This window comes from Ovis canadensis, chromosome 6 (genome assembly GCF_042477335.2).
Source record: "Ovis canadensis isolate MfBH-ARS-UI-01 breed Bighorn chromosome 6, ARS-UI_OviCan_v2, whole genome shotgun sequence".
Lineage (NCBI taxonomy): Eukaryota > Metazoa > Chordata > Mammalia > Artiodactyla > Bovidae > Ovis > Ovis canadensis.
The window spans coordinates 21,461,898-21,488,067 of NC_091250.1; the positions used below are offsets into that span (position 1 = coordinate 21,461,898).

The 26,170-nt window shown below is 40.0% G+C and overlaps 1 protein-coding gene across 1 annotated transcript in view; it reads left to right on the forward strand.

Annotated features, from left to right (window-relative positions):
* LOC138442268 (uncharacterized) overlaps nt 1-11,344 on the forward strand; it is a 46,397-nt gene extending 35,053 nt beyond the window's left edge. Inside the window, exons 15-20 of the mRNA XM_069593380.1 lie at nt 2,023-2,192; nt 3,973-4,134; nt 7,338-7,447; nt 7,961-8,147; nt 9,372-9,498; nt 10,816-11,344. Coding sequence (XP_069449481.1) covers nt 2,023-2,192; nt 3,973-4,134; nt 7,338-7,447; nt 7,961-8,147; nt 9,372-9,498; nt 10,816-10,946 — 887 coding nt within the window. The 3' untranslated portion in view covers nt 10,947-11,344. The remainder of the gene's footprint in view (nt 1-2,022; nt 2,193-3,972; nt 4,135-7,337; nt 7,448-7,960; nt 8,148-9,371; nt 9,499-10,815) is intronic.
* Nucleotides 11,345-26,170: the final 14,826 nt, after the last annotated feature.

The window sequence follows — 26,170 nt, forward strand, 5'->3', positions numbered from 1 at the left end:
CTTAATGTTCAAACCCTAATTTGAGCATGAGGAAACACTAACCTAAATCTTGCCAGGACTGTTTAAGAAAGATGAGGTTATAAAGTTAACCTGTTTAACAGTCCCTGAAAACCCACTCCAGTATTATTATCTGGGACATCCACGGACAGGAGCCTGACAGGCTATAGTCCATGGGGTCGCAAGAGTTGGACACGACTGAAAAACTGAGCACCATACTTTTCATGGCTATACTATATATTTTTATTGGTCACAGAGCCAACAAGAACTCTAACACCAACCAATGTGCATGACGAATGGTCCATCTAGACCAGAAAATAAAAGTATAAGGCTTAATGTCTATTTTGCTTTCCGTCTCTGCTTCTAAATGAGCTGGACGTATAGCTTTGTAGCAACTGATAGAGCTTTCTTCCTAAGAGTATTCTTATTAAAGCTGAACAATGCATGAATACATTTGGAATATATGAATACCTGTGGGTAGCTTAGAAATAAAAGAATCAGGTTAAGAGTAGGGAAACCAGGGTGCATAAAGCAACTCCCCCCATATAAACATTTTTGTTTAACATTTGTACATGTTAATTGGGAGAATCTCTTCCTGAATTTAAGAATGCATTTGCTTTCTTCATTATCTCCTTTTAAAATGATGGCAGTGGAATCTCAGGGCAGGAGGAGCCTAAGGCAAAATGATGGCATTCCTCTAGGAATGTGCACCTTCTGGAGGCTGCAAAATCAAATGGAGAATGGGGGTGGAGTCTGCTTGGGGGGAGGTGACCGATGTCTAGGCTGCCTTAGGCCCTTTCAAGGAGCGAAATTACCTTTATTAAGGCTGCTATGTGCCATGTCTTGTGATGAGTAGTACCTGATGTTATGTAGTCCAGTGAGGTGTAAGTAGCATCATTTCTGTTAAGTCTGAGCAAAGTGAAGCTCAAAGACTTTTAGGCAACTTATCCAATTAAGAGGCAGAATAGGAGCCTTCTAGTTCTCTCACCCAGCACCACAGTGCTTCAGTCCCTTGAAAGGACATGGTGATGTACTCACTATGTCTCAGAACAGACAAGAGGATGGGCATTTTAAAATATTTGGTTACATTCTCCTGTTGATTTTTCTACAACTTGGCTCCTCTGTTGACTTCTTTAGCTGGTTATTTAAGCAGGTTATTTAAGGAAATATTAAGCAGGTTTATTGAGCAAATACCAGGGAAACATTCTCAGCGGGCATGAGAAACTCTGAACTTCATTTCTCATTGCTGATCACTCTTTCTTTGAAAAGCCCTTCATCTGCATTCCTTTGACAGGGGCTGTTGGTAGTTAACATTCGTCTTTGGGTTAGCTGAGTAAGGTGTTACAGACAAAGGGCCAGCTGTAATCCTACCAAGTAGTCTGCATTTAATGACTACTTCCCAAGACCCTGAGGGCAGGAAGTCATCCTTGGAGCTGACTGAGGTGTGTGGCCTCCCAGAAGAGAGGTCCAGAGGCTGACTGAAAAGCAAAATCAGGCAGGATGTCTCATGAAAGGCGATTCTTTTGATGGGAGAAATTTGGGCATGACTGGTGTTCAGAAAGCCAAACAGGTCATTGAACCGAGGAAGGAAACTTACTACAAAAGTAAATGATAACCAAATGCTGCTTGATATGAATATTAAATATTTTGCTTTTAAAATGAGATCTGATACCCGAATCCACTGATAATAGTTACCATTAGGAAACCTGTATAACTACAGCTTAAGTGCCTCATGACACAGGGCAAAGGGAATAGATAGCACTGTCTGGGGAGTACTGTCACAGGGAGAATCACCCCTGAGTCTGATCACGCCTCTAGGTTTGCAGAATATGGGGAAGAAGAACATGTTAACACCACAAGGATGCAATTAGCCTGTTTCAGAGTGTGGGGAATTCTATATAACAAATGGTTCAGTTTCTCTCTTTCAGCCTCTGCCATGAACATGCTGCTGAATGTAACTGGTGGAAATAGGCTAAGTAAGCTAAACTACTACTACTGAAAATCTCTCTTCTACATTTGATTCAGACAAGAAGACAGTTAGTAAGAGTTCTGTCAAAAACTGGGCCTTCTGGTGTCGCTCCAGGACTCGCGAGGACAACCAACACCCACCTCTACCACCCAGAAAGCAAAAACAGCTCTTTGGAGTTGCTCTTGAGGAAGTATGTGATAATGACACCCTGCCCACCCCAATTCTGGTAGGTCTTCTTTTGGTTTCGGTAACCTTCCTGAGGAGGGGAGTTCGCAGAGATCAAGTGTTCTCTTCCCAATCTACTCCACATGAAGAAGTCTGGCTTTGTCCGATAAGTTTCACAATGTTATTTCAAAGAAAAAGATCTGATTTAGGTACTGCAGAGTCAGAAGGCAAATACAAGATGAAAAGTTACTCTCATCCATTCCACTGATTTCAACAAAGACCCATCTATACCAGCTCAGACCAGTTAACGTGGACTCTTTGAAGTAAGGCAGTTAGAGAAGGCGAGGTTGAGAAAAAGAATGAGACCTGGCACTTTACAGATCACCTTTAATGAGGTGAGACGGGGCAGCAGTCAGATTAGGGAGCTGCTGCCCTTACCCAAGAAGAGGAAGTCTATATAGGCATGGATGTGGAAAGCTACTGTCTTAAGGGCGCCGATTCTTCTGCAAGGTTGTTCAGAGTAGCTATCTCTTAAGCAGCTGGGGCAAGGAATTTTGGAGATCGGCCAGAGGCTGGGACCGGGTGGGAGCCGGGCGTAATCAACCCAATGTCCATTTTTTTCTTTGGGTGAGAGAGCTCTTGGTTTTGCATAGAATGGTGGGGAGGACCTGGAGGGGAGTTTAACTCCAGGCTATGTTGAGCCCTGTAACTTTCCTCAGACTCTGTGTGTAAGAAGCTCTGAGAGTCCACCTCATCCTCACATTGTCTCCCGGTCTCCTCCCTTGAAGTCCACACTAGTCTCAAGTCTCCTTCAGCTGAGTCTGCTCGCCCTATGACTCAAAATGTCTCACACGGATTCGATATGTAACTCAAGTGTTTAAGCATACAGTAGGCATCCTCTGGCAAAGATGAATCCTTTGATCCTGCCAGAATGTGTCAAAAGAGAGTCACAGAGTTTGGACTGTGCTATATCCAGCTAGTGTATTGAAGTGTAAGCATTAACTCTTGTTCACTGTCCACTCTCTCTCCAAGCACTACACTAGATGCAGGGAACTGTATGCTATATATGGAGAAATTTATCATACCAGTTATGTGCTAGCTACTACCCCAGACCTTGGGCTTTCACAGAAAATTTAGGCGGTAGCTGTGACTATCACCACCCTCACTTCATAAAAGAAAAACAAAAGAGCCTCACCCAAGAATGTGCTATGCCCAAAGTCACACAGTGGATGAGGAGCATAACAGATTCCACAATCCTTGAAACACCTGGTTCCAATATCTGTTATCTCTCTACCTTTGCAGACAGCAGAGGACATGAAAATACAGGAAAAGGAACTAGAAAGGCTGATGAGAAAGGAATGAGATCAGAGGAGGAGAAGCCTGGTTAAGCCTGAGTTTGAGGGGAGGGAATACAGGAAACAGGAATGAATGGGGTGGACAGTCCCTGGAAGGCGAATAAACAAATGGCGCATGAATATGGCAAAAAGATTTCCACACTCAGGGAAGAGCATCTATAATAGGGAATAATGAGAAAGCAGCGGTGAAGGAGGAGAGGGTGACTCCTCAAAGGCCTCAAAGCAGAGACAGTTAATACAGTAAATTCACTGAAACAGAAAATCTGACTACACAAGTGTTTAAAATGTTTCAGTGTATGACTCAAATCGATTGTTGGGTAGGAAATATATTTACAGACACTGAAGTAAAAATTTCAAATTGACTTGGGTGCTGTTCTAGAACTGTACCCTCATATACCACAGCTCTGTCAAAACAGGAGCAAGCTTGTGCTCTGGGCTTCTAGATAGGAAATGTCCCACAGTTTTCTTCTCTTTCCTTCCCTATAGGAGATGCTTTCCTTTATCAATCAAAAAGGGCCGTTCACAGAAGGCATCTTCCGAAAATCAGCCAGCATAAAATCATGCAGAGCCCTAAAGAAGAAACTAAACGCTGGACACAAAGTTAACTTTGATGATGAATCCGTTCTCGTAGTATCGTCTGTCTTAAAGGTAAGGAAAGTTTGAGCATCGTCCACACACAGAGTCAGTGTAAAGCTGTATGACTGGACCTTCACTATGAATGCCCAAGAAGCATAATAGGCATAAGAGAGGAAGGATCTGAAACGTGGAAAACACTTCACAAAGTCAAAAGTGAAGGAAGGTACCTCAAATGTTATGAGCCACATACATTAGATATTTTCCTTTTTCATTGCACATCTTGCCTCCTGAACACTCCATGAAGAAGAATAATAAATTTCAAAATACCCACTTACACATTGAGCGTTTACCAAAACAAGCTTCCTGCTTTGGATGACTGCCTCATCACCTTCCTAATGAAGGCAACATTTCCAAAATAAAATTCATATTAAGCTTTTGGAAACAGTTAACAGAAGTAGCTTCCCAGGTGGCTCAGACAGTAAAGAATCTGCCTGCAATGCAAGAAACCTGGGTTCGATCCCTGGGTTGGAAGGATCCCCTGGAACAGGGACTGACATACGACTCCAGTCGTAAGGACACAGGAGTCTGGCAGGTTATAGTTTATGAGGGGGCCCAGAACTGGACTCGGCTATGGCAAGTGAGCATGGATGCAAGACAGATGTTTACTCACTATGGTAAACTCGTGTGTGTCTTTGTGCGTGTGCGTGCGTGTTATTCACCTAGTCGCATCCGACTCTCTGTGATCCCATTGACTGTAGCCCAGCAGACTCCTCTGTCCATGCAACCCTCCAGGCAAGAATCCTAGAGTGGGTTGCCATGCTCGACTCCAGGCGATCTTCCTGCCAGGGATCGAACCTGCCTCTCTTGCATCTCCTGCATTGGCAGGCAGGTTCTTTACCACTAGCCCCACCTGGGAAGTCCATTTGTCTTACAATGAATCAAAAAATGCTTAGTGAGGCCCCCAACATCTCTGATCACTTCATCATCCTTCCTTCCCCTGTCTCTCAATACCTTTTACTTTAAAATTAATGTACGGATGACTCCACCATTTGTTCGTCCTTTTTCCTCCTTTTTTCTCCCTTCCCATCTTTAACAACCTTTGTTAATATCTGTACGTTTAACCCATCACCCAAGGTTACAGTTACACGGTAACCAGTCTTACTACATGCCTCATCTTAAAAGCTTATTTTCAAAGTGAGCCCAACGGTCAAAATCAGTTGGGAATTTGGAAAAATTCGATAGATTTATACAAAAATAGACTGAGTTTGAAATGATACACCTAAATTACAAGCGTGTAGTTAAATTTCTACCAGGGCAATAATAGAACAGAAAAAAAAATACCTCTTGGAACTTTAGCAGCTATGAACAAAAATATATTGATGTAGTAATAACTATAGACAGGTTATTAAAATTATCTTAGAAATTAAATAACATGTGGTATTTCCTTGTCCCCTGTTAATGTTCGATTGTATGATAATAGCAACAGTGCAGATATGACTTAGAGGTGAGCCCTAGTACACATGTACCATCATAATACACACTAGGGATGCAAATAGCAAGTAGAGTGCTACCCTCTATAAGGTGCACACTTGGAACTGACTTGATTTGTGAGCAGGTGTTACTAGGCTCTTGCCTGTTTCCATGCTATAAGCATACAGGTCTTAGACAATCCCAGAGTGTTCTCTTCCTAAAGTTGATTGATCTTGGTGGGGAATCAAACTTTGCACCTTCGGCCTTGAGAATACCATATGTCCAAGCAACCACAGAGATGGTCTAAATCATAAGTGAATACATCGTCAGAACCACATTGAGTTTTCCATTAAACTGTCTATAAACAGAGGGCCAATAGCAAATAGCCATGGCATATTCTGTATGAGTCATGTCCTGGCTTAACCACAAAGGGCCTGCTGCACACCCCCAGACTCCCAGAAGCCAAAGCCAGATGAGATGGTTGAATGGCATCACCAACTCGATGGACATGAATCTGAACAAGACCCAGGTGTTGGTGATGGACAGGAAAGCCTGGTGTGCAGTGCATGGGGTCGCAAAGAGTAGGACAGGACTGAACGGCTGAACTGAAATGGAGTGCTTCCTCCCTCCCAATACACTGTGGACACTCCATAAGAAGCATAGAGAAAACCTAATGACCATGATTGGGTACTGTATACCAATCACTAGAAAAAGTATGAGAGGACTGAGACTCTGTACGTTATCTTCATACTCTATCCTCAGTACTCAAAAGAGTGCCAGACACAAACAGCGGCTCAATAAGTACTGAAACAAGTGAACGCTGACAGGATTATAATCATGACAGTTGCCGCAGAAACACTGCCTGAAGCAGATACTCTTCAGAGAAGTCAGGCTGTATATTAAGACCAGTGGAAGCAAGTTGTGCCTTTGAAACTGGCAAGGCAATGCAATCATTTCCCCTCAGGCTTGCACAACAGTTTACAACTTCATCCATTTTCATAGGCCCCATTCTATCATATTAAGACTTGGTCACCAGGATAAACTTTCCAGGCCTCCACTTAGGAAGCTTACATTTGCAGATTCTATCCCACAGGTGTGAAGTTGCCATGTATGTAAATTTTCAGCTTCCTCTTTGGGGAGGATATATTCCATTCAAAGAGTTGCAAGGGTAACGTGTAGTTTACCCATTGGGGCTTTTGGTTTATTTCTAACACCTGCTGCTTAAAACTCTGTACAACTGAACTTTTATATGTTTTTTTTTTTTTAACAAAAGAATAAGATCGAAGCGATTTCGATACTAGCTTTTTCCCAAAGAGCACACATACCTCCGGTTTCTCTTAATATGTGTATAAGAGCATGTAGGGGTGTAGTCTTATTTCAGAACTTCTCTTTCTTGAATTCAGAGCAAGCACTGTGTCTGAAGCAAACAAACAAAATGGGTATGTGCATTTCTTTTCAGGAAACGAATAGGATTTCGGGTGAGTTATCACCAGACCTTGCCAGTTTGTACTAATGTGTTAACATGTACACAAAGAGTAAGCTCCAGGTGGTAGAAGGAGCTTTAGCCTCATTCTCACCACAGCCTAGACTCTACTTTTAGGCTTCCAATTTTAGCTGGGGAAAATCCAACCAGTACTTCTGAGTGTGCAAGGCTGTGGAGAATCACAGCCAAGCTCTGTGTGAAGCAGTCTGCGTGGCTGTGAAGGAATTGCGGACTGAATTGAATTTTTCAACTAAATATTTTCTTTGCAATTTCTCCATTGAACTTATCATAAGAATAATATATATTTTTTGATCTACATAAGGATTTTCTTCAAAATATCCAAGGAAGCATCTTTTCAGCCCGTCTCTACGATAAATGGCTTGATGTTATTGATCAAGGGAATGAGGAGGAGAAAATAACTGCGACCCAGAGGTAATGATGCTATAATTACTCAACTCTGAGAAAATGCAACCAACATACTCTTAGGAAAATATCAGCTTATAGTTTACAGCTGTGTCCTCTGAAATAATGAGCAGTATCAAGTGCTTTCACTTGAGGATACCCCTGGAAGCCAGTTTGAAAAGAGATGCATGCCTTATTGGCGACACTGTATTTTTCTCCTAATCTTATTAACATGGAATGCTTGGCCATTTTACACCTTCTGAATACATGAAACTGTTGGAGATGAAATCCACTGGCGTAGAAAGAGATGATAAAGAACCAATCCGCCAGGGGTATGATCTTAAATACAAACACATAACTAACCAGAGTAGGGCTTATCTGGTTCAGGAATTAAAATCAGTGAAACATTTTTGTGTGCATCCATGCCTGGCACTGTGAGAATGGACTGTGTACCTGGTAGAAAAAGGAGTACTGTGTTCTCTGTATTTCCACTTACTAAGCAAAATGACTCGCTTTATTCATAAGTGCTTTTTCTGTCATTAGGCTTGTAGACCAGCTACCAAGAGCCAATGTAGTGCTGTTGCGATACCTTTTTGGAGTGTTACACAACATTGAGCAACATTCCTCATCCAATCAGATGACATCTTATAATTTATCCGTGTGTCTTGCCCCAAGCATCCTTTCTCTGCTTAATTCTGGAAGCTCAGCATTTGAAAAAGTCACCAAAAAGGTAACAAGATCTCTCATTTTATGCCTTGTGGGGCAGAGTCCCCATTTTGAACCTGATATCTGTGGTATTAACACTGGTGAACCCGTGTTTTAAAGTGCACATTTTAATTACACCGCCTTGGAGTGGCAGAGTCCTACTCTGGTTGGGCATGGGAAGGTGTCTTTTAACTGAGAACAGTTGAGTCACTTCTCCCTTGCCATCCAAGGGATTAAACAACAGAGAGGTAAGAGTAGGACGATATGATAGAAAAGAACCTGGCTTTGGAACCGGAGAGCCAAGGTTCAACTCTCAGCCTCATCACTGAGGGTGTAAGAGCCTCCAAACTGTGAGTTCATCATTACACAACGATGACAGACCCAATACATCTGGTCCCTGTCGGCACATCTTAGGCGGCCTGGGCCATACAACCACCCGAGGCTCCACACACGCTGGCCGCACTCTGCCATTTGGGGCTCATTCAGGAAAATACTTGGCTTCTATTGTGTCTCCGCTAGAGGATGAGGAAGCTAGTAAAATATTTCAGAACATCCTAACAGAGCCATACCATGCCTAATAAGATCACAGCTCTTCTCCAAGCTCCCCTAGACAGCAAGTGTGAGGCAAGGCAACGTAGACAGACAGACAGACATGTTTTCTCTCCAGATGCTTTCTTCCTTCACAACCCTCCTCCCGCCCCCCACCCCACACAGAAACCTCTGCTACCTAACTTTCAGATATTTCTTCACTGAAGTGAATTTCACAATTTGTGTTGTATTTGATACTTTATAAGTTTTAATAAGATGCTATATATAAATTCTATATCATTAAAACTAGAAAGATTTTAATAAAACTGAATAAAACTTATTAAGAGAATTTACATCTTTGTCCCAAACATCCTATGTGGGCTACTTACAAACCATCCTAGTTTTATGCATGTAAGCATCATTACAAAATTTTAGCTATTAAACCAGCCCACATATTATAACTTTAGTCACTGACTAAAAGAATTTTAAAATTTGTGCCCAAGGTACTCTTGAAAGTATCAGTTATTTCTTAGAAAAAACTGATATATACATATAATATATATATATACACACACATACATATATATATTTAATCAAGTCTTAATTTTTCTCAGACCTCTTTTGCATTTTGTGTTAGAGCCCAGATTCACATATGAAACGTGATTTACTATTACGCCATATGTACAGTAATACACCATTTTTTTGCCCCATTGTGTTACAGATTTCTTTGATACAATTCCTCATTGAAAACTGTCTCAAGATATTTGGAGAAGATATCACTTCTCTCTTTGGAGAGAACTCAGTGAGTTGTGATAACAGTGATATCACTGATAACAGTGAGATTTCAGGTAGGTGAATAATGTAACTGGCTTTCATGCAAAAGACAGCAAGGCTGCCAGGGCTCCATGGGAGATCCTAGAGCCCAAATCACATTGTAAGGGTAGTAATTTCCATCAGCTCCAAGACATGGGAAGTTTCCCACTTGTGAGATCAAAGAAAGGATAAGGCTGTTCTGATTTCAAGAAGCAACTAGTAGAGCTTTAGGAGACATCACGGTTCAGTTGAGTTCAGTTTCTCAGCCGTGTCCGACTCTTTGTGACCCCAAGAAGTACAGTGACCCCAAGTCTTTGGCGTCAAGAACTGCAGCGTGCCAGGCCTCCCTGTGCATCCCAACTCCCAGAGCTTACTCAAACTCATGTCCATCAAATCGGTGATGCCATCCAACCTTCTCATCCTCTCTCGTCCCCTTCTCCTCCTGCCTTCAATCCTTCCCAGCATCAGGGTCTTTTCCGAAGAGTCAGTTCTTCACATCAGGTGGCCAAAACAGTGGAGTTTCAACTTCAGCATCAGTCCTTCCAATGAATATTCAGGACTGATTTCCTTTAGGATGCACTGGTTGGTTCTCCTTGCAGTCCAAAGGACTCTCAAGAGTCTTCTCCAATACCACAGTTCACAATGTACATCTCAGTATTTTATTGCATTTGGTAATATTTAAAATAAAACTTTAAATGCAACTCATGTATAAAAGATGTGCTCTGGCTGAACCTAGGGTGAGGGGCTCAGAGCACTGCCTGGTTTATTCTCCTCTCCTTCCTTTTTCTGGTCAGTGGTCCCTGAGGCACTGCAGGTTTCTAGTGCCTTTGAAGTAGTTTGAAAAGAACCAGCATCACTGAGGAAAAAAAGGACTAATATCAGAATAACTTTCCAGACTATAAACTCTTGTACCACTATTCACCAGTTGCGTTAACTTTGGCCAATTATTCTAGCTCAGTTTCAGTTTCTTTATCTCTAAGATGTGAATAATAAATATCTAAATCTTAGGGTTGCTGTAAAGATTAAATATATAACTGATATAAAATAAATCCTTAAAGAAGCAATTCATAGGGCTAGTAGAAGTTTTCATGAGATTAGAGTTAGTACTACTTGAGCCTAGCTAATCACAGCTTACTGGTAGCAGTCCATTTTTACAAGGCAGCATTTAGATTCAGAACCTGAGGACATGAATCATTGGTCCCTTTATATTTTTAATATATCTTGGTTTTATGACACTTATCTCATTGCTTTGAGGAAATCTTTAGGACAATCCATTTAATTAGGCATTTAAATGTGTCTAATATCTGAGAACATGCTCAAACTAAGACAACTATTTGCTTTCATTTCATCAGGGACAACAGAACAATCTCTTGAATCCAAGCCGGTGAGGGTGACAATGATTTACGAGAAGGTACAACTGCAATATGATGCTATGACCTCATCAAGGATGGGTCCACCCACTGACCTGTCTACAGTATTCTAAATCCCTGAAGATTACAGTCCCCATAATCACACTTTACCCTTCCTTTTTCTTTATCCTATAATATCTCACTTCAAGAACACTTAGTTATAAAACATTTGCACGATTTTGTTGAGTTTGAATTAAATGCTCAGATATATCCAGAAATAAATGAATCTCCTGGCACAAGAATGAACATGAGGCACTTATTCCAAGAAAACCACTTTGGATCATTCAGTGAAAAAGAAGACCTTTCAAGGTCCCAGCTTATACCATTTCAGTTTTTCTTGACCCTGTATATCCATATTTGAGAAAATATTCCCCCCAGAGTATCTCTTCTTTCATTCCTACCATATTATATTATTTTTTGTACGGTATTATACATTTTTATATTGATGCAATAAAAATAGGTTAGAAAACCATTTCATTTGCTTATGATTCATTTTAACACTTTGGTAGAGGCTCAACTGGCAGTTTGGGTCTCAACTAAGATCGCTTATGAACCTGTAATCAGTTGGCAGCTCAACCTGGAGTAAGCTACATGTCTGCTGTTTGAAGTTGGCTCTGGGTTGATCCCCATGTCTTCAACAAGAAAACTGGTCTACTTCATATGGTGGAAGAAGAGTTCCCAACAGCAAGAGAGGCTTTTCAAGAGTCAGCGTAGAAAAGGGCTCCACAGAAGACTACAGAGACAATGAGTTATTCATTATTTACTGAGGAAAGTAAGGGAGTTCCGGAAAAACATCTCTGTCTGTTTCAGTGACTATGCTAAAGCCTTGGACTGTATGTATGCATGGTGCTCAGTTGTGTCAGGCATGTCTGACTCTTTGCAACCCTATGGACGGTAGCCCACCAGCCCGTCTGTTCATGGGGCTTTCCAGGCAAGAATACTGGAGTGGGTTGCCATTTCCTCCTCCAGGGGAATCTTCCTGATCCAGGGATCAAATCCATGTTTCTTGAGACTCCTGTGCTGGAGGTGGTATCTTTACCTGTTGAGCTATCAGGGAAGTCCTTTGACCATATGGATCACAACAAACTGAAAGATGATTAAAGAGATGGGAGTACCAGACCACCTTCTCCTGGGAAACCTGTATGCCAGTCGAGAAGCAACAGTTAGAATCGAACATGGAACAGAGGACTGGTTCATAATTTAGAAAGGCTGTATATCATCACTCTGCTTATTTAATTGATATGCAGAGTATATCATGTGAAGTGCTGTGCTAGATGAATCAAGTTGGAATCAAGATTTCTGGGAGAATTATCAACAACCTCAGATATACAGATGATACCACTCTAATGGCAGAAAGTGAAGACAAACTAAAGAGTCTCTTGAAAAGGGTGAAAGAGGAGAGTGAAAAAGCTGGTTTGAAACTAACCATTAGAAAAACTAAGGGACAGCTAGATCATTTCCTCAGAGGAGAGGAAATTACAGAAGTATAAGAGAAAAAGAGAGCATTTTGTGGCTTCTGAGTTTTGAAAACTTAGTTTCCTAGGAAACAAAAACAATGCATGGCAGAGGGTAAAGATCTAGGTAGAAACCTCATGGGAAAAGCCTCAAATCATTAGGTGTATGGAACACATGCCACATTTCATAAATAGAAACCAAGGGGAAATAGGAAGCCCCCAGAGAACAATTAAATAACATGTCTAAGAAAGATGGGGCATTGTACATTCATACAGAATTACTGGTACCTCAACATGGAACAGATCAGTGAAGTTATTCCCATCAACATGAGAATTACCATATGGAAGGAACAAAGAGAACCACTGGATCTGAGTAACACATGTCTCAGTAAGAGTGGTACAGGCCAGTCACCTGGGACAAGAGAGCAAGTAGGACATTCCAGCAGATGTCCAGCATACACAGATGACACAGTGGATAAATGTCATGCCTCACTCCACAATCACCTAACTCCTTAGCATTAGAAGACTCCAGAACATGGGTACATTCATGGAGAAAATGGAAAGACCTTGAATTTCTGCCAATCTGGGAACAAAGGATTACACTAGAAATAAAATGTACCATTTAAAACTATACAACAGTACGTATCAATATATCACAGTTTGTAGACTGAGATTGATACCAACATATATAGAATGCTCGATCCATGCATTGTTTCCCTAGCAAGGGTTCCAGGGTCAAACAGGTTTGAGAAATGCTGTATTTTCCTACTGGAAATCAAAATGCCCAGTAACATATTAATGTCTTAGAGAAGACTCACAGTAAAGAAACCCAGTATTTTCCACATCTGACCTGAGAGGTTGTTTTGGAGGAACCCTATTAATGAACGATCCTAGGAACATACATAAATAAACACTGCTCTATCGACTTAGGTCACCGAAGATCCTCTGCAATGCGACCTGCTCCAGTAATCCATTTTTTCTTCACTATGTCTCAGTGTAGATCCTTTTCTTTAGCTAGGTCAGACACTTCACTGTTTCCTGAACAAGATACACACATATCTCTAAGTATAATTATCAACTCCTCTTTGTCTCTAAATATACACAAACTAGATAGCTACTTGGGTTCTACTCACTCAGAAATTTCACGAAAGATATCCGTGACCATTCCAGCTCAAATTAATTGCTCTTTTATAATGCATAAACATTTGACCCCATTAGATACTGGCTCACATGCTGCTATGCACCATCAGGAACTACACTGGTATTTTTATACATAGCTCAACAATCCAAATTCCTGTGGTAAATGATTATTCGTTGTGTTAGTTTTATATTACTTTTAATGCCTGGGTAAATGATTATTCGTTGTGTTAGTTTTATATTACTTTTATTTATTTATTTATTTTCTTTTTTTTTTTGGTTGGTCTTTTATTTATTTATTTTTTTTTTATTTTTTAAATTTTAAAATCTTTAATTCTTACATGCGTTCCCAAACATGAACCCCCTCCCACCTTCTTCCCCATTATATTACTTTTAATGCCTGGGTAAATGTCTACTAAAAAAGGTATAAATGAATTTGTGAATTTTTCTAAGTATGGAAATTTTACATTAACTGGTAATGACTGCAAATTTTAAAACTGAAGAGGTAGAAAACAACGCAAATGGAATTTTAGTGAGTAGCAGTAAGACATAAGTTTTAGATAGTCACTCTTTTTATTCATCTAGCAAAAATGGGATACTGGTGTGACATATTTGGGGATAATTGCATGCTTGTATAAATTTTCTTTTAAGTAGAAACAATTCCATAACAAAAAGGGGTAAAAACATGGCTGGGCAGTGTATCTGTGAGTTTTTAGGCCAAGAAAGATAAACAAAAGTCTCTCAAATCTGAAAAGGAGAAATAACAGGCGATAAAGAAAAGCTGAAAATAGTCTGTCAACTGTAACTCACAGAGGAGATTCTTGCCATGTAGAAATGGCAAATAAAGGTTAGCTTTCCCATAGGAGACTCACCAAGAAAATCAAGTTATTAATTTTTAGAAAAGATTCTAGGAACTGATAAACTATAAAAGGACCCACTTGTCTAATGTAGAATGAATAAAAGGCAATTCGATTTTCTGATATTAGTCTTTACTATAGCTAGTAAGATCTGTGTAATCATCAGACAACTTTCACTTAGTGATGTAATTAAGGTTAAATATTTTCAAAAGCAAAGCAAAGATACTAAGGATGAAAATATTGATTTATTCCAGAAAGAAAGCTATTCAAAGGCTTTAAGAGGAAACTAATTCTTTATGGTGATTAATAATTATGATATATTGCTAGAATATGAATGTAATACAAATATTCAATTTTTATTCCACTGCATTAGCTATATCATAATTATTTTTATTTTTTAGTATTTTAGTTTTTTAATCATTCAGTTAATACATGTTATAATTTTGTGAATTATTCTTTAATCCATACATTGTTTATACTTTCCTTTTTTTCAGGTTCCTATACTGAAGAATTTTCATTACTATTTGTAATAGTTAATTTATAATTTTAATAGAGTAGTGACTAGATAATATGTGAATGATTGTGATTCTTTGTGACTGCAAGTATATAGTAAATTGTAAACTTTTAAATGTTGTATGCATGCTTTAGAAGAGTGTATATTCTCTGTTGGGTTCTCTTTTGGGTACAAAGATGCATATATATTTAAAATTGTGCTATATATGTTACTCTGGAGAAGGACATGGCAACCCACTTCTGTACTCTTGCCTGAAAAATCCCATGGATGGAGGGGCCCTGGTGGGCTGCAGTCCATGAGATCGCGAAGAGTTAGACACGACTGAGCAACTTCACTTTCACTTTCACTTTCCTGCATTGGAGCAGGAAATGGCAGCCCACTCCAGTGTTCTTGCCTGGAGAATCCTAGGGACAGGGGAGCCTGGTGGGCTGCCGTCTATGGGGTCACACAGAGTCGGACACGACTGAAGCGACTTAGCAGCAGCATATGTTTTACTCAAATCCTCTTTGTACATTCTCCAAATTAGTAGTTTCTAAGAGAGATGTTAAACTCTCCCATTATGATAATAAGTTTGTCAATTTTATTTTGTAATTCTGAGTTTTTATAGTTGTTTTTGGAGGGGGCTTACAGCCTACATCTATATGAAGCATACACAAAGTTATAATTTTTATACTCTTTTCATAAATATTCTTTATTAACGTTAATGCATCTGCCTTATATTCTATTCTGAATAATATTTTTATTTCAGCTCTTCTTTTGGTCCATATATGCCTGGAATATCCCTTTTGCTTTTTCTCTTTTTAAATTTTCCGTGTTGGGGTGGGTACGCACCGATTTGGTGGTGTGTGTGTTTTTGCGTCAGTGTCTCCTATAAACACCATATAACTGATTTTTTAAATATCTAAGCTAGTAATTTTATTTTGAATTTAACCAGAGTCATGTAATCTATTTACATTTGTTGTCACTACAATGTATTTTGAGTTACACCATTTTATTCCATAGTTTGCTTTCATCAGCAGTTTATAATGGCTTCATTTGTCCTCCTTCTTCTAACTTTTCTTGGATTAGTACACTGTAGATGAGTATTTTTCCTATTTATACATATTAAAACTTCTCAGACATTATCTCACTGAATATGTTGCTGTAACATTCCTCTATTGAACATCATATCTCAAAATTTTTTCAATTTTTTTCTTTATACTGCATCTTGGGTACAATTCTTAGTTCTCTCTTCCAGTTTGTTAGGTCTTTAAGTTTGTCCCATTCCAGAGTTTATGTTTTAAATTTTATGAGTTTTCAAATGCTGATATATTTTCTAGGGTTACCAACTGGATCTTTTCCCTATCCAAATGATTATATATACATATATTTTAATACAGATCATTCCTTTTCCTTTCCAATTCTGGTACCAAGAAGTAGGCTGCTGCTGTAACAATACCTAAAAATGTGGAAGGTAAACTGGATAGTGAGCAGAGGCTTGGAGGAGTTTTTGAGATATATGCTAATAAAAGCCTGAGTTACTGTGACGACAATATTGTTAGAACTATAGAAGTTAGAGGTGATTCTAGTAAGGATTCAGAAAGGAAAGAGGAGAGCTTGAGAGGCAGTCTATCTTCTTGGAGAATAAACAAATAATTATGAACAGAATGTTAGTAGAAATATGGACATTCAAGGTCATCCTGGTGAACCCTCAGATGGAAATGAAGAACATGTTACTGGAAACTAAGAAAAGATAACCACGTGATAAAAGGCAAAGAACTTGGTTGAACTGGTGTTCTACTTCTGTGAAAAAAAGAACTTGCAAGCAATAAAAATGGGTGCTTAGTTCGGCGGCAGTGATTTGCACTACTCTGTCTTCGGGCTCACTGATCTGTTGCCCTGTGCCATTCAATCTACTGTCGGTCCTTCGAGTGTATTTCTATTTCAGTTACTGTGCTCTTCACCTCTATTTGGTTGTTTGACTCTTTGTTAAAAGCTTTTAACTTCTCACGTGGTGCATCCACTCATACTGTGGAAAACACTGTGGAGGTTTCTAAGCAAAACTAAAAAGAGAACTACCATATGACTCAGCAATCTCACTCCTGGGCATATATCTGGAAAATACAAAAATTCCCTAGAAAATATACATGCACCCCAATGTTCATAGCAGTATTATTCCACTTTCAAGACACAGAAGCAACCTAAGGTCCATTGACAGATGAATGGAATGCACATATATACAATGGAATACCACTCAGCCATAAAAAAGAATACAGTTTTTCCATTTTCAGCAATATGGATGGACCTGGGGCAGAGCATTATGCTAAGCGAAATAAGACAAAGAAAAATACTGGATGATATCACTGATATGTGGAATCTAGTGAATAAAAGGAAAAAGCAGCAGACTTACAGATATAGAGAGCAAATAGTGGTTACAAACTGGGAAAAGGAAGAGGGGAAGGGCACGATAAGAATAGGGAATTAGGTACAAGCTATTAAGGATAAAATCAGCTACAAGGGTATACTGTACAATAAGCAAATAACAGTGAATATTTTATGATAACTATAAATGGAATATAACCTTTACAAATTGTGAACTATTATATCAGACACTGACAACATGTAGCAACTATACTTAAAAAATTGATTTTTATAATAAAATAAAATGGAATATCCAAAAAAGTGGGTTTTTAGCTGTACAGGTTGCTCAGCAAAGTGTTAAAGGACCAGTGTGGTTCCTCCTGACTGCTCACAGTAAAATGCAAGAAGAGGGAGCGGGAATGAAGAAGGAACTGTTGCGCAAAAAGGAAGCAGCACTTGAACACTTAGAAAATTTTCCCATCTATGCATTTTACAAAAAAAAAAAAGATTAAGGTTTTCTACAGAAAAAACAGAGGGTATGGCTATACAACCTTTGACAATAAGACTACTAGGGATTAGAATCACAAAATTATCCACCACCTCAGCAAAAACCAGGAACAGATACAGGATTTTATTAGCAGAAACACTGCCAGTTAGGGATACTGAAACAGGATGAAATGCAAGAAGGCTGTTAAACTGCTTAGATTCTGTAAGAGGGAAGCACAGAGCTATCTGGCTGCAAATGTACACTCTTCTTTAAGAAACAAAGAGAGACTCCAAAGGCCATTCAGAGATCATCAGATTCCTTCTTAAGCTTGAAAGCAGGGCCATCACCTTGGTTTCAACAGGTCATATGGCCTCCAACTGAAGCCTTGGGGATGAGACCTCCACCTGGCAAAGCCACAGGACTGCCACCCCAGTGGGTCCAGGAGGTGGGGCATGGAGCCAAAGAGGATTATTCCCAAGATATATGCTGGAGAGGGTATGGAGAAAAGGGAACACTCTTACACTGTTGCTGGGAATATAAATTGATACAGCCACTGTATCAGCTGTGGAGAACAGTATAGAGGTTCCTTAAAAAATTAAAAATAGAACTATCATATGACCCAGAAATCCCACTCTTGGCATACGCCTGGAGAAAACCATAATTCCAAAAGATACGTGCCCCTCAATGTTCATTGCCGCACTATTTACAATAGCCAGGACATGAAAGCATCCTAAACATCCATCAACAGAGGAATGGATAAAGCGTGGATAGATATGTATGTATGTATGTACGCATGCATGTTAAGTTGCTTTAGTTGTCTTTGACTCTTGGCAACCCTATGGACTATAGCCCATCATCCTCTGTCCATGGGATTCTCCAGGCAAGAATACTGGAGGGGATTGCCATGCTGTCCTCCAGGGGGTCTTCCAGACCCAGGGATCGAACCCACATTTCTAACATCTCCTGGCAGGCAGGTTCGTCACCACTAGCACCACCTGGGAAACCTAATGTGTGTGTGTGTGTGTAAGTTCAGTTCAGTAGAGTTGCTCAGTTGCACACCAGGCTTCCCTGTCCGTCACTAACTCCCAGAGCTTGCTCAAACTCATGTCCATCAAGTCAGAGATGTCATCCAACCATCTCATCCTCTGTTGTCCCCTTCTTCTCCCACCTTCAGGCTTTACCAGGATCAGGGCATTTTCAAGTGAGTCAGTACTTTTTATCACGTGGCCAGAGTATTGGACTTTCAGCTTCCACATCAGTGCTTCCAAAGAATATTCAGGACTGAATTCCTTTAGGATTGATTCATCTCCTTGCAGTCCAAGGGACTCTCAAGAGTCTTATTCAACACCACAGTTCAAAAGCATCACTTCTTTGGCACTCAGCTCTTTATAGTCCAACTCTCACATCCATACATGACTACTGGAAAAACCATAGCTTTGACTAAACAGACCTTTGTTGGCAAACTAATGTCTCTGCTTTTTAATATGCTGTCATAACTTTTCTTCCAAGGAACAAGTGACTTTTAATTTCATGGCTGCAGTCGCCATCTGCAGTGATTTTGGAGCCCCCCAAAATAAAGTCTGTCATTGTTCCCACTGTTTCCCCATCTATTTGCCATGAAGTGATAGGACCAGATGCCATGACCTTACCTTTCTGAATACTTAGCTTTAAGCCAACTTTTTCACTCTCCTCTTTCACTTTCATCAAGAGGCTCTTTAGTTCTTCTTCACCTTCTGCCACAAGGGTGCTGTCATCTGTGTATCTGAGGTTGTTGATATTTCTCCTGGCAAACTTGATTCCAGCTTGTGCTTCATCCAGCCTGGTATTTTGCATGATGTACTGTGCATGTAAGTTAAATAAGCAGGATGACAATATACAGCCTTAACGTACTGCTCTCCCGATTTGGAACCAGTCTGTTGTTCCATGTCCAGTTCTGACTGTTGCTTCCTGACCTGCATACAGATTTCTCAAGAGGCAGGTCAGGTGGTCTGGTATTCCCATCTCTTTAAGAATTTTCCAGTTTGATGTGGTCCACACAGTCTGCACAGTAAATAAAGCAGAAGTAGATGTTTTTCTGAAACCTTCTTGCTCTTTGGATGATCCAACAGATGTCAGCAATTTGATCTCTGGTTCCTCTGCTTTTTAAATCCAGCTCGAACATCAGGAAGTTCATGGCTCATGTACAGTTGAAGCCTGGCTTGGAGAATTTTGAGTATTACTTTGCTAATGTGTGAAATGAGTCCAATTTTGCAGTAGTTTGAACATTCTCTGGCATTGCCTCTCTTTGGGATTGGAATGAAAACTGACCTATTCCAGTCCTGTGGCCACTGCTGAGTTTTCCAAACTTACTGGCATATTGAGTGCAACACTTTCACAGCATCATCTTTCAGGATTTGAAATAGCTCAACTGGAATTCTATCACCTCCACTAGCTTGGTTCACAGTGATGCTTCCTAAGACCCATTTGATTTTGCATTCCAGGATATCTGGCTCTAGGTGAGTGATCACACCTTTAGGATTATATGGGTCATGAAGATCTTTTCAGTATACTTCTTCTGTGTAATCTTGCCACCTCTTCTTAATATCTTCTGCTTCTGTTAGGTCCATACCATTTCTGTCCTTTATTGAGCCCATCTTTGCATGAAATTTTCCCTTTGTACCTCTAATTTTCTTGAAGAGATCTCTAGTCTTTCCCATTCTCTGTTTCCCTCTATTTCTCTGCACCAATCACTGAGGAAGGCTTTCTAATCTTCCCTTGCTATTCTTTGGCAAGGTGTATTCAAATGGGTATATCTTTCCTTTTCTCCTTTGCCTTTCACTTCTCTTCTTTTCACAGCTATTTGTAAGGCCTCCTCAGACAACCATTTTCCTTTTTGCATTTCTTTTCCTTGGGCATGTTCTTGTTCCCTGCCTCCTGTACAATGTCATGAACCTCTGTGCATAGTTCTTCAGGCACTCTGTCTAACATATCTAATCCCTTGAATCTATTGGTCACTTCCACTGTTATCAGTTCAGTTCAGTTCAGTTGCTCAGTCTTGTCTGACTCTTTGCGACCCCATGAATCGCAGCACGCCAGGCCTCCCGATTCATCACCATCACCTGGAGTTCACTCAGACTCACATCCATCGAGTCAGTGATGCCATCCAGCCATCTCATCCTCTGTCATCCCCTTCTCCTCCTGCCCCCAATCCCTCCCAGCATCAGAGTCTTTTCCAATGAGTCAACTCTTCGCATGAGGTGGCCAAAGTACTGGGGTTTCAGCTTTAGCATCATTCCTTCTAAAGAAATCCCAGGGCTGATCTCCTTGAAGTCCAAGGGACTCTCAAGAGTCTTCTCCAACACCACAGTGCAAAAGCATCAAGTCTTCGGCACTCAGCATTCTTTATGGTCCAACTCTCACATCCATACATGACTCCTGGAAAACCATAGCTTTGACTAGACAGACTTTTGTTGGCAAAGTAATGTCTCTGCTTTTTAATATGCCATCAAGGTTGGTCATAGATTTTCTTCCAAGGGACAAGGGTCTTTTAATTTAATGGCTGCAATCACCATCTGCAGTGATTTTGGAGCCCCCCAAAATAAAGTCACTGTTTCCACTGTTTCCCTATCTATTTGCCATGAAGTGATGGGACCGGATGCCATGATCTTAGTTTTCTGCATCTTGATCTGTAAGCCAAATTTTCACTCTCGTCTTTCACTTTCATCAAGAGGCTTTTTAGTTCTTCTTTGCTTTCTGCCATAAGGGTAGTGTCATTTGTATATCTGAGGTTATTGATGTTTCTCCCTGCAATCTTGATTCCACCTTGTACTTCATCCAGCCTGGCATGTCTCATGATATACTCTGCATATAAGTTAAATGAACAGGGTGACAATATACAGGCTTAACATAGTCCTTTTCCAATTTGGAACCAGTCTGTTGTTCCATGTCCAGTTCTAACTGTTGCTTCTTGACCTGCATACAGATTTCTCAAGAGGCTAGTCAGGTGGTCTGCTATTCCCATCTCTTTAAGAATTCTCCACAGTTTTGTATGGTCCACACAGTCAAAGGCTTTGGCATAGTCAATAAAGCAGATGTTTTCCGGAACTCTCTTGCTTTTTTGATGATCCAACAGATGTGGGCAATTTGATGTCTGGTTCCTCTGCCTTTTCTAAATCCAGTTTGAACATCTGGAAATTCATGGTTCACATACTGTAGAAACCTGGCTTGGAGAATTTTGAGTATTACTTTGCAACTGTGTGGGATGAGTGCAATTGTGCAACAGTTTGAACATTCTTTGGCATTGCCTTTCTTTGAGATTGGAATGAAAACTGATCTTTTCCAGTCCTGTGGCCACTGCTGAGTTTTCCAAATTTGCTGGCATATTGAGTGCAGCACTTTCACAGTGTCATCTTTTAGGATCTGAAATAGCTCAACTGGAATACCATCACCTCCAGAAGCTTTGTTCATAGTGATGCTTCCTAGGGCCCACTTGACTTTGCATTCCAGGATGTCTGGCTCTAGATGGGTGATCACACCATTGTGTTTATCTGGGTCATGAAGACCTTTTTGTATCGTTCTTCTGTGTATTTTGTGTATCAATGCAAAGAAATAGAGGAAAACCATAGAATGGGAAAGACTAGAGCTCTCTTCAAGAAAATTAGAGATACCAAGGGAGCATTTCCTGGAAAGATGGGCATAATAAAGGACAGAAATGGTATGGACCTAACAGAAGCAGAAGATATTAAGAAGAGGTGGCAAGAATACACAGAAGAACATTAATAATACATAGTTTAAATATGAGACCTATAAGAGGAAATAGCACAATATACTCGTCTAATTTAGAAAGATGTTGCTCTCCCATTACCTCCTGAATCAAATAAAATTTCCTCATTTTACATATAATTTTAAACATCCACTATGTATTGGGTAAAGCTATAAGTGCTGGATGTTTACAGGTAACCCAGTACTTCAGGGTCTCAATCTTTCCAGATGTGTTTCAACTAGTACTCATTGTGCAGGTTCTTTGTTCTGCATGGTCAGTCTCCCAATATCAAGTTCCATCATTCCAGCTCCAGCACTGGTGTTCTCGCTGTCGCCACTCCTCTGTGGTTCCCTTCTTGTCCTCTTCTCCTGTCCAGATTCAGCATACAGAGTGTCAGCTTCCCAGTAAAGTCTGTCTTGATTTGTTCAGTCAGACTGGCATTTCCTCTTCTGAATTTCTACAGCCTTGTAATCATTTTCACATAATTTTTGTGAAATGTAGTCTTAAGGCACATGTTTTTTTTATTTTTAAAAAATTTTGTGAAATTGAAATATTTCTTTATATATACATGAGTGCCGAGGTCCAGCCTCAGCAGAGTCCAGGGATATCCTCAGGATGGACGACGTCGGCGAATGAAGAAAGATAGATAAAGAGATAAAGAGACAACACGGGGTGACTAAGCTTTTTCAGTGAGCGAGGCCCATTTACTTTATTTTTGGGGGGGCATTTATACCCTGAGTTATACATACAGCAAGGTGAAAAATGCAGAGTCAACTCAACATTTTATCAGTAATAATTTTTGTCAATATCCGGTTCCTTCTTGTAAGAGTCTTATTCTCTGTACATCATCTTTTGTTTCGGAGGCCTGTTGATATTTCATGACCTCCTTTTGATAAAGGTTGGTCAGCCAGAACACCAGAACAATGATTTTCACTTAAAGTGTTTTTTCTTAAATTCTTAGCCTGCATCACCCTTAAAGTACAGAGTTACATTTTTATGGAGCAAAGATTTAGCAGGTTACAGCAAAAAAAGAACTTATTAACTCAAAGTCTAATGTTGCTAATGTTAAAGCTGCTGCTTATTATTTTTATATCTTAACTATATGTACTCCCAGGAACACAATGGATAAGGGATGTGAGAACCTGGCAGCAAGCATAGGCCCAACAATGTTGCAAGAGTCTGGATAAATCTGCCAAGTAAGCTAGAATGCTAACAGAGGATTTGAAACACTCCTTTCATGCCCAGGAGATTTATTAACTAAAGCCCTAAGTTAACTCTTTTGGTCAGGGACAGCCCCCTGCTAATGTCAGAAGAGCTGGTGAAAGACATAAAATAGGAAGACAGACAGATTCTGGTTCAGGGTAGATGCTCGAGCAGGTCCAGGGGGTCCGTCAAGTCCTGAGGCCTTGCTCATCAGAACTCTTTTGCATGACCTTGTCATGGGTCGGATGGCCCAGGGATTCCCTCGAGTCCTGCATGACCTTGTCATGGGTGGGATCTCCCGTGCTGGCTCCCGGCGCATGAGTAGTTTTTTTTTTTTTCCCCAGTGATTCTCTGCCTCCAAGCAAATGTGTTCAAGTGAATGCGTACATATAATCCATGGGCTCTAGAAACTGGGAAAATAGGAAATCTTGACCTCTCAATGGCTCTCAGGTGGTGTTCCACAGCACCTCCAGGAGCCACCAGGAACAGGGCTGAAACAGTGAGAAACCAAGATACACCAGTGAAGCCCTGCTCTGGTCACTCCTATAACTTCAACAAGCAGCTCAACTTATTCTCTTTTTTAAATATAATTTTTGCTTTATTATTTTATTCATGCATATGAACAAAAGATTTTGTGAACCTAGAAATATGTATGTAAATGCTTAGTATGTTTCAGCTTTGTCTTTCTCATTAGATTCCAGGCTTCTGCACCCAAAGGGCCTGGCACAGTAATTGCTAGATGACTGGGTCAGCTTGTTCCCGATGGGCTCCTCTGCACATGTACAGATGACAACCATAGTGATCACGTCTCTTAATCTTTTCAAACAACTCTACTCTAGTCTCCTAAATGCTAGTTCCTTTCTGTGTTCTCTCATTTTCTTAAATAATGGTGTCTTGGGCCTCCCAGAATGAACATGACTTATAGCTCCATTATTTCTTTATAGATAGCAAGTTTTAGCTTTCTTTCCAAAGCACACAAATGGATTTTAAGGAGGTCTGTAAATGGTTATAATTTAAGATCAGAGGGTATTATCCTTGAGATAAGATTAGAATATGGCAGGAAAAAAAAAAAAAAACCACAACTTTTATTTAGAAACTTGGCAACTTGAACATAGAAGCTTACTGCAGCAGAATTTCAAGTCAGACACTTGGTTGGGATGCAAGAAGTAAAGGTTGGAAAACAAGAAGTAGGTTACATTTGAAAGGACTAAGGAGTGACTGAATTTACATCTTAAACTGTTATCTTCTTCCCCATATTTACTCTGTTGTACTGAAATGTGTTGTTTCAGGCAGAGAGACAGAGAATGCACAAGCACTTCATTATAAGAAGCTCGCTTACATGTTCATGACGGCTGACAAGTTAGAAATCTGGAGGGCAAGCTGACAGGCTAGAAATTCATGTAGATTTAATGTCACAGTCTTGAGTCGAAATTCTGAAGGCTGGTGAGGCAAGCGAGCAACTCAGGCAGGGTTTCTACACTGGAGTCTTGAGGCTGAATTCCTTCTTTGGAAGCTAGACTGGTGCTGACCAAACTACTGCACGCCACAGGCTAGTCGAGTTGACATAAAATTGAGCATTACTGTGTCTTGTTACTGATCGGCCTCTGTTTTCTGAAATCTTTTCCTCAGTCAGCTCTACTCAGTTCCACCTCACTTCACAAAGTAAAATAAAACTTAATTTTAGTCTTTTAAGGGTCTTTCATTTGCTACAGACCAGCAATCCCTGAACTAGTCTGGATTTCAGAGAGCTTCTGGATGACACAGCCACACAGGCCAAATCCCCAAGCAGCCTTGTGTGACAGAGGCATTCCTGGCTGTTAGGTTTGGTAGAAGAGAGAACAGAGAGAGAAATGGATTATATGAGGTAGGTTGACCCCAAAATTTCAATACAGACTTATCAGTGAATCAGTACTATTACAGACAGTATATCATTTGTATTGTTATTGCTAAAAGTAAATTTTCAAGAAGACTGAGGCAGTCCACCTACGAGGTACACACTTTAAGAATGTGGGTGAGGGTAGCTCTGAACTGCTCTTTCATCCTGTGTTTGGAATCTCAGTGGTCATCTCTATGGATTTGTTTAGAGAAGAACTGAGGTATTCAACACCCTAATTCAAGCTCCCAAAATGACATCTGTCCAAATGAACACAAGTGGCTGCATAAAATGAGCACTAAAAAATGAGGTTAACCGTAGTCATGCTTCATGAGCTCTTGTATGCTGCTTCAGTCTGCTTAAAAAGCAGACATATGCATTTCTATATTTGATGTCCTATAGATATGTAACTGGTGATATTCAGAGTTCACTTGCTAAAGGACAACTAGTAAACACCGGGGTCAGAACTAGATCACAGCCTTTTCCACTATGTCATCTAGTCTGTTAAACATTCATAATTACTATTCTGGGAAATAGAATCATTAGGCTTCTAAAGTAAATTATGGACAAACAGCACGGAACCTATTTGTTTAGAGGTAGGGTTTCTGACAGAAAAGAAAAAAAAAACAGTGGCATTACTTTGAAAATCTCTTATTGTGAATTGACATAGAAAAAATAAAATTTACATGAAT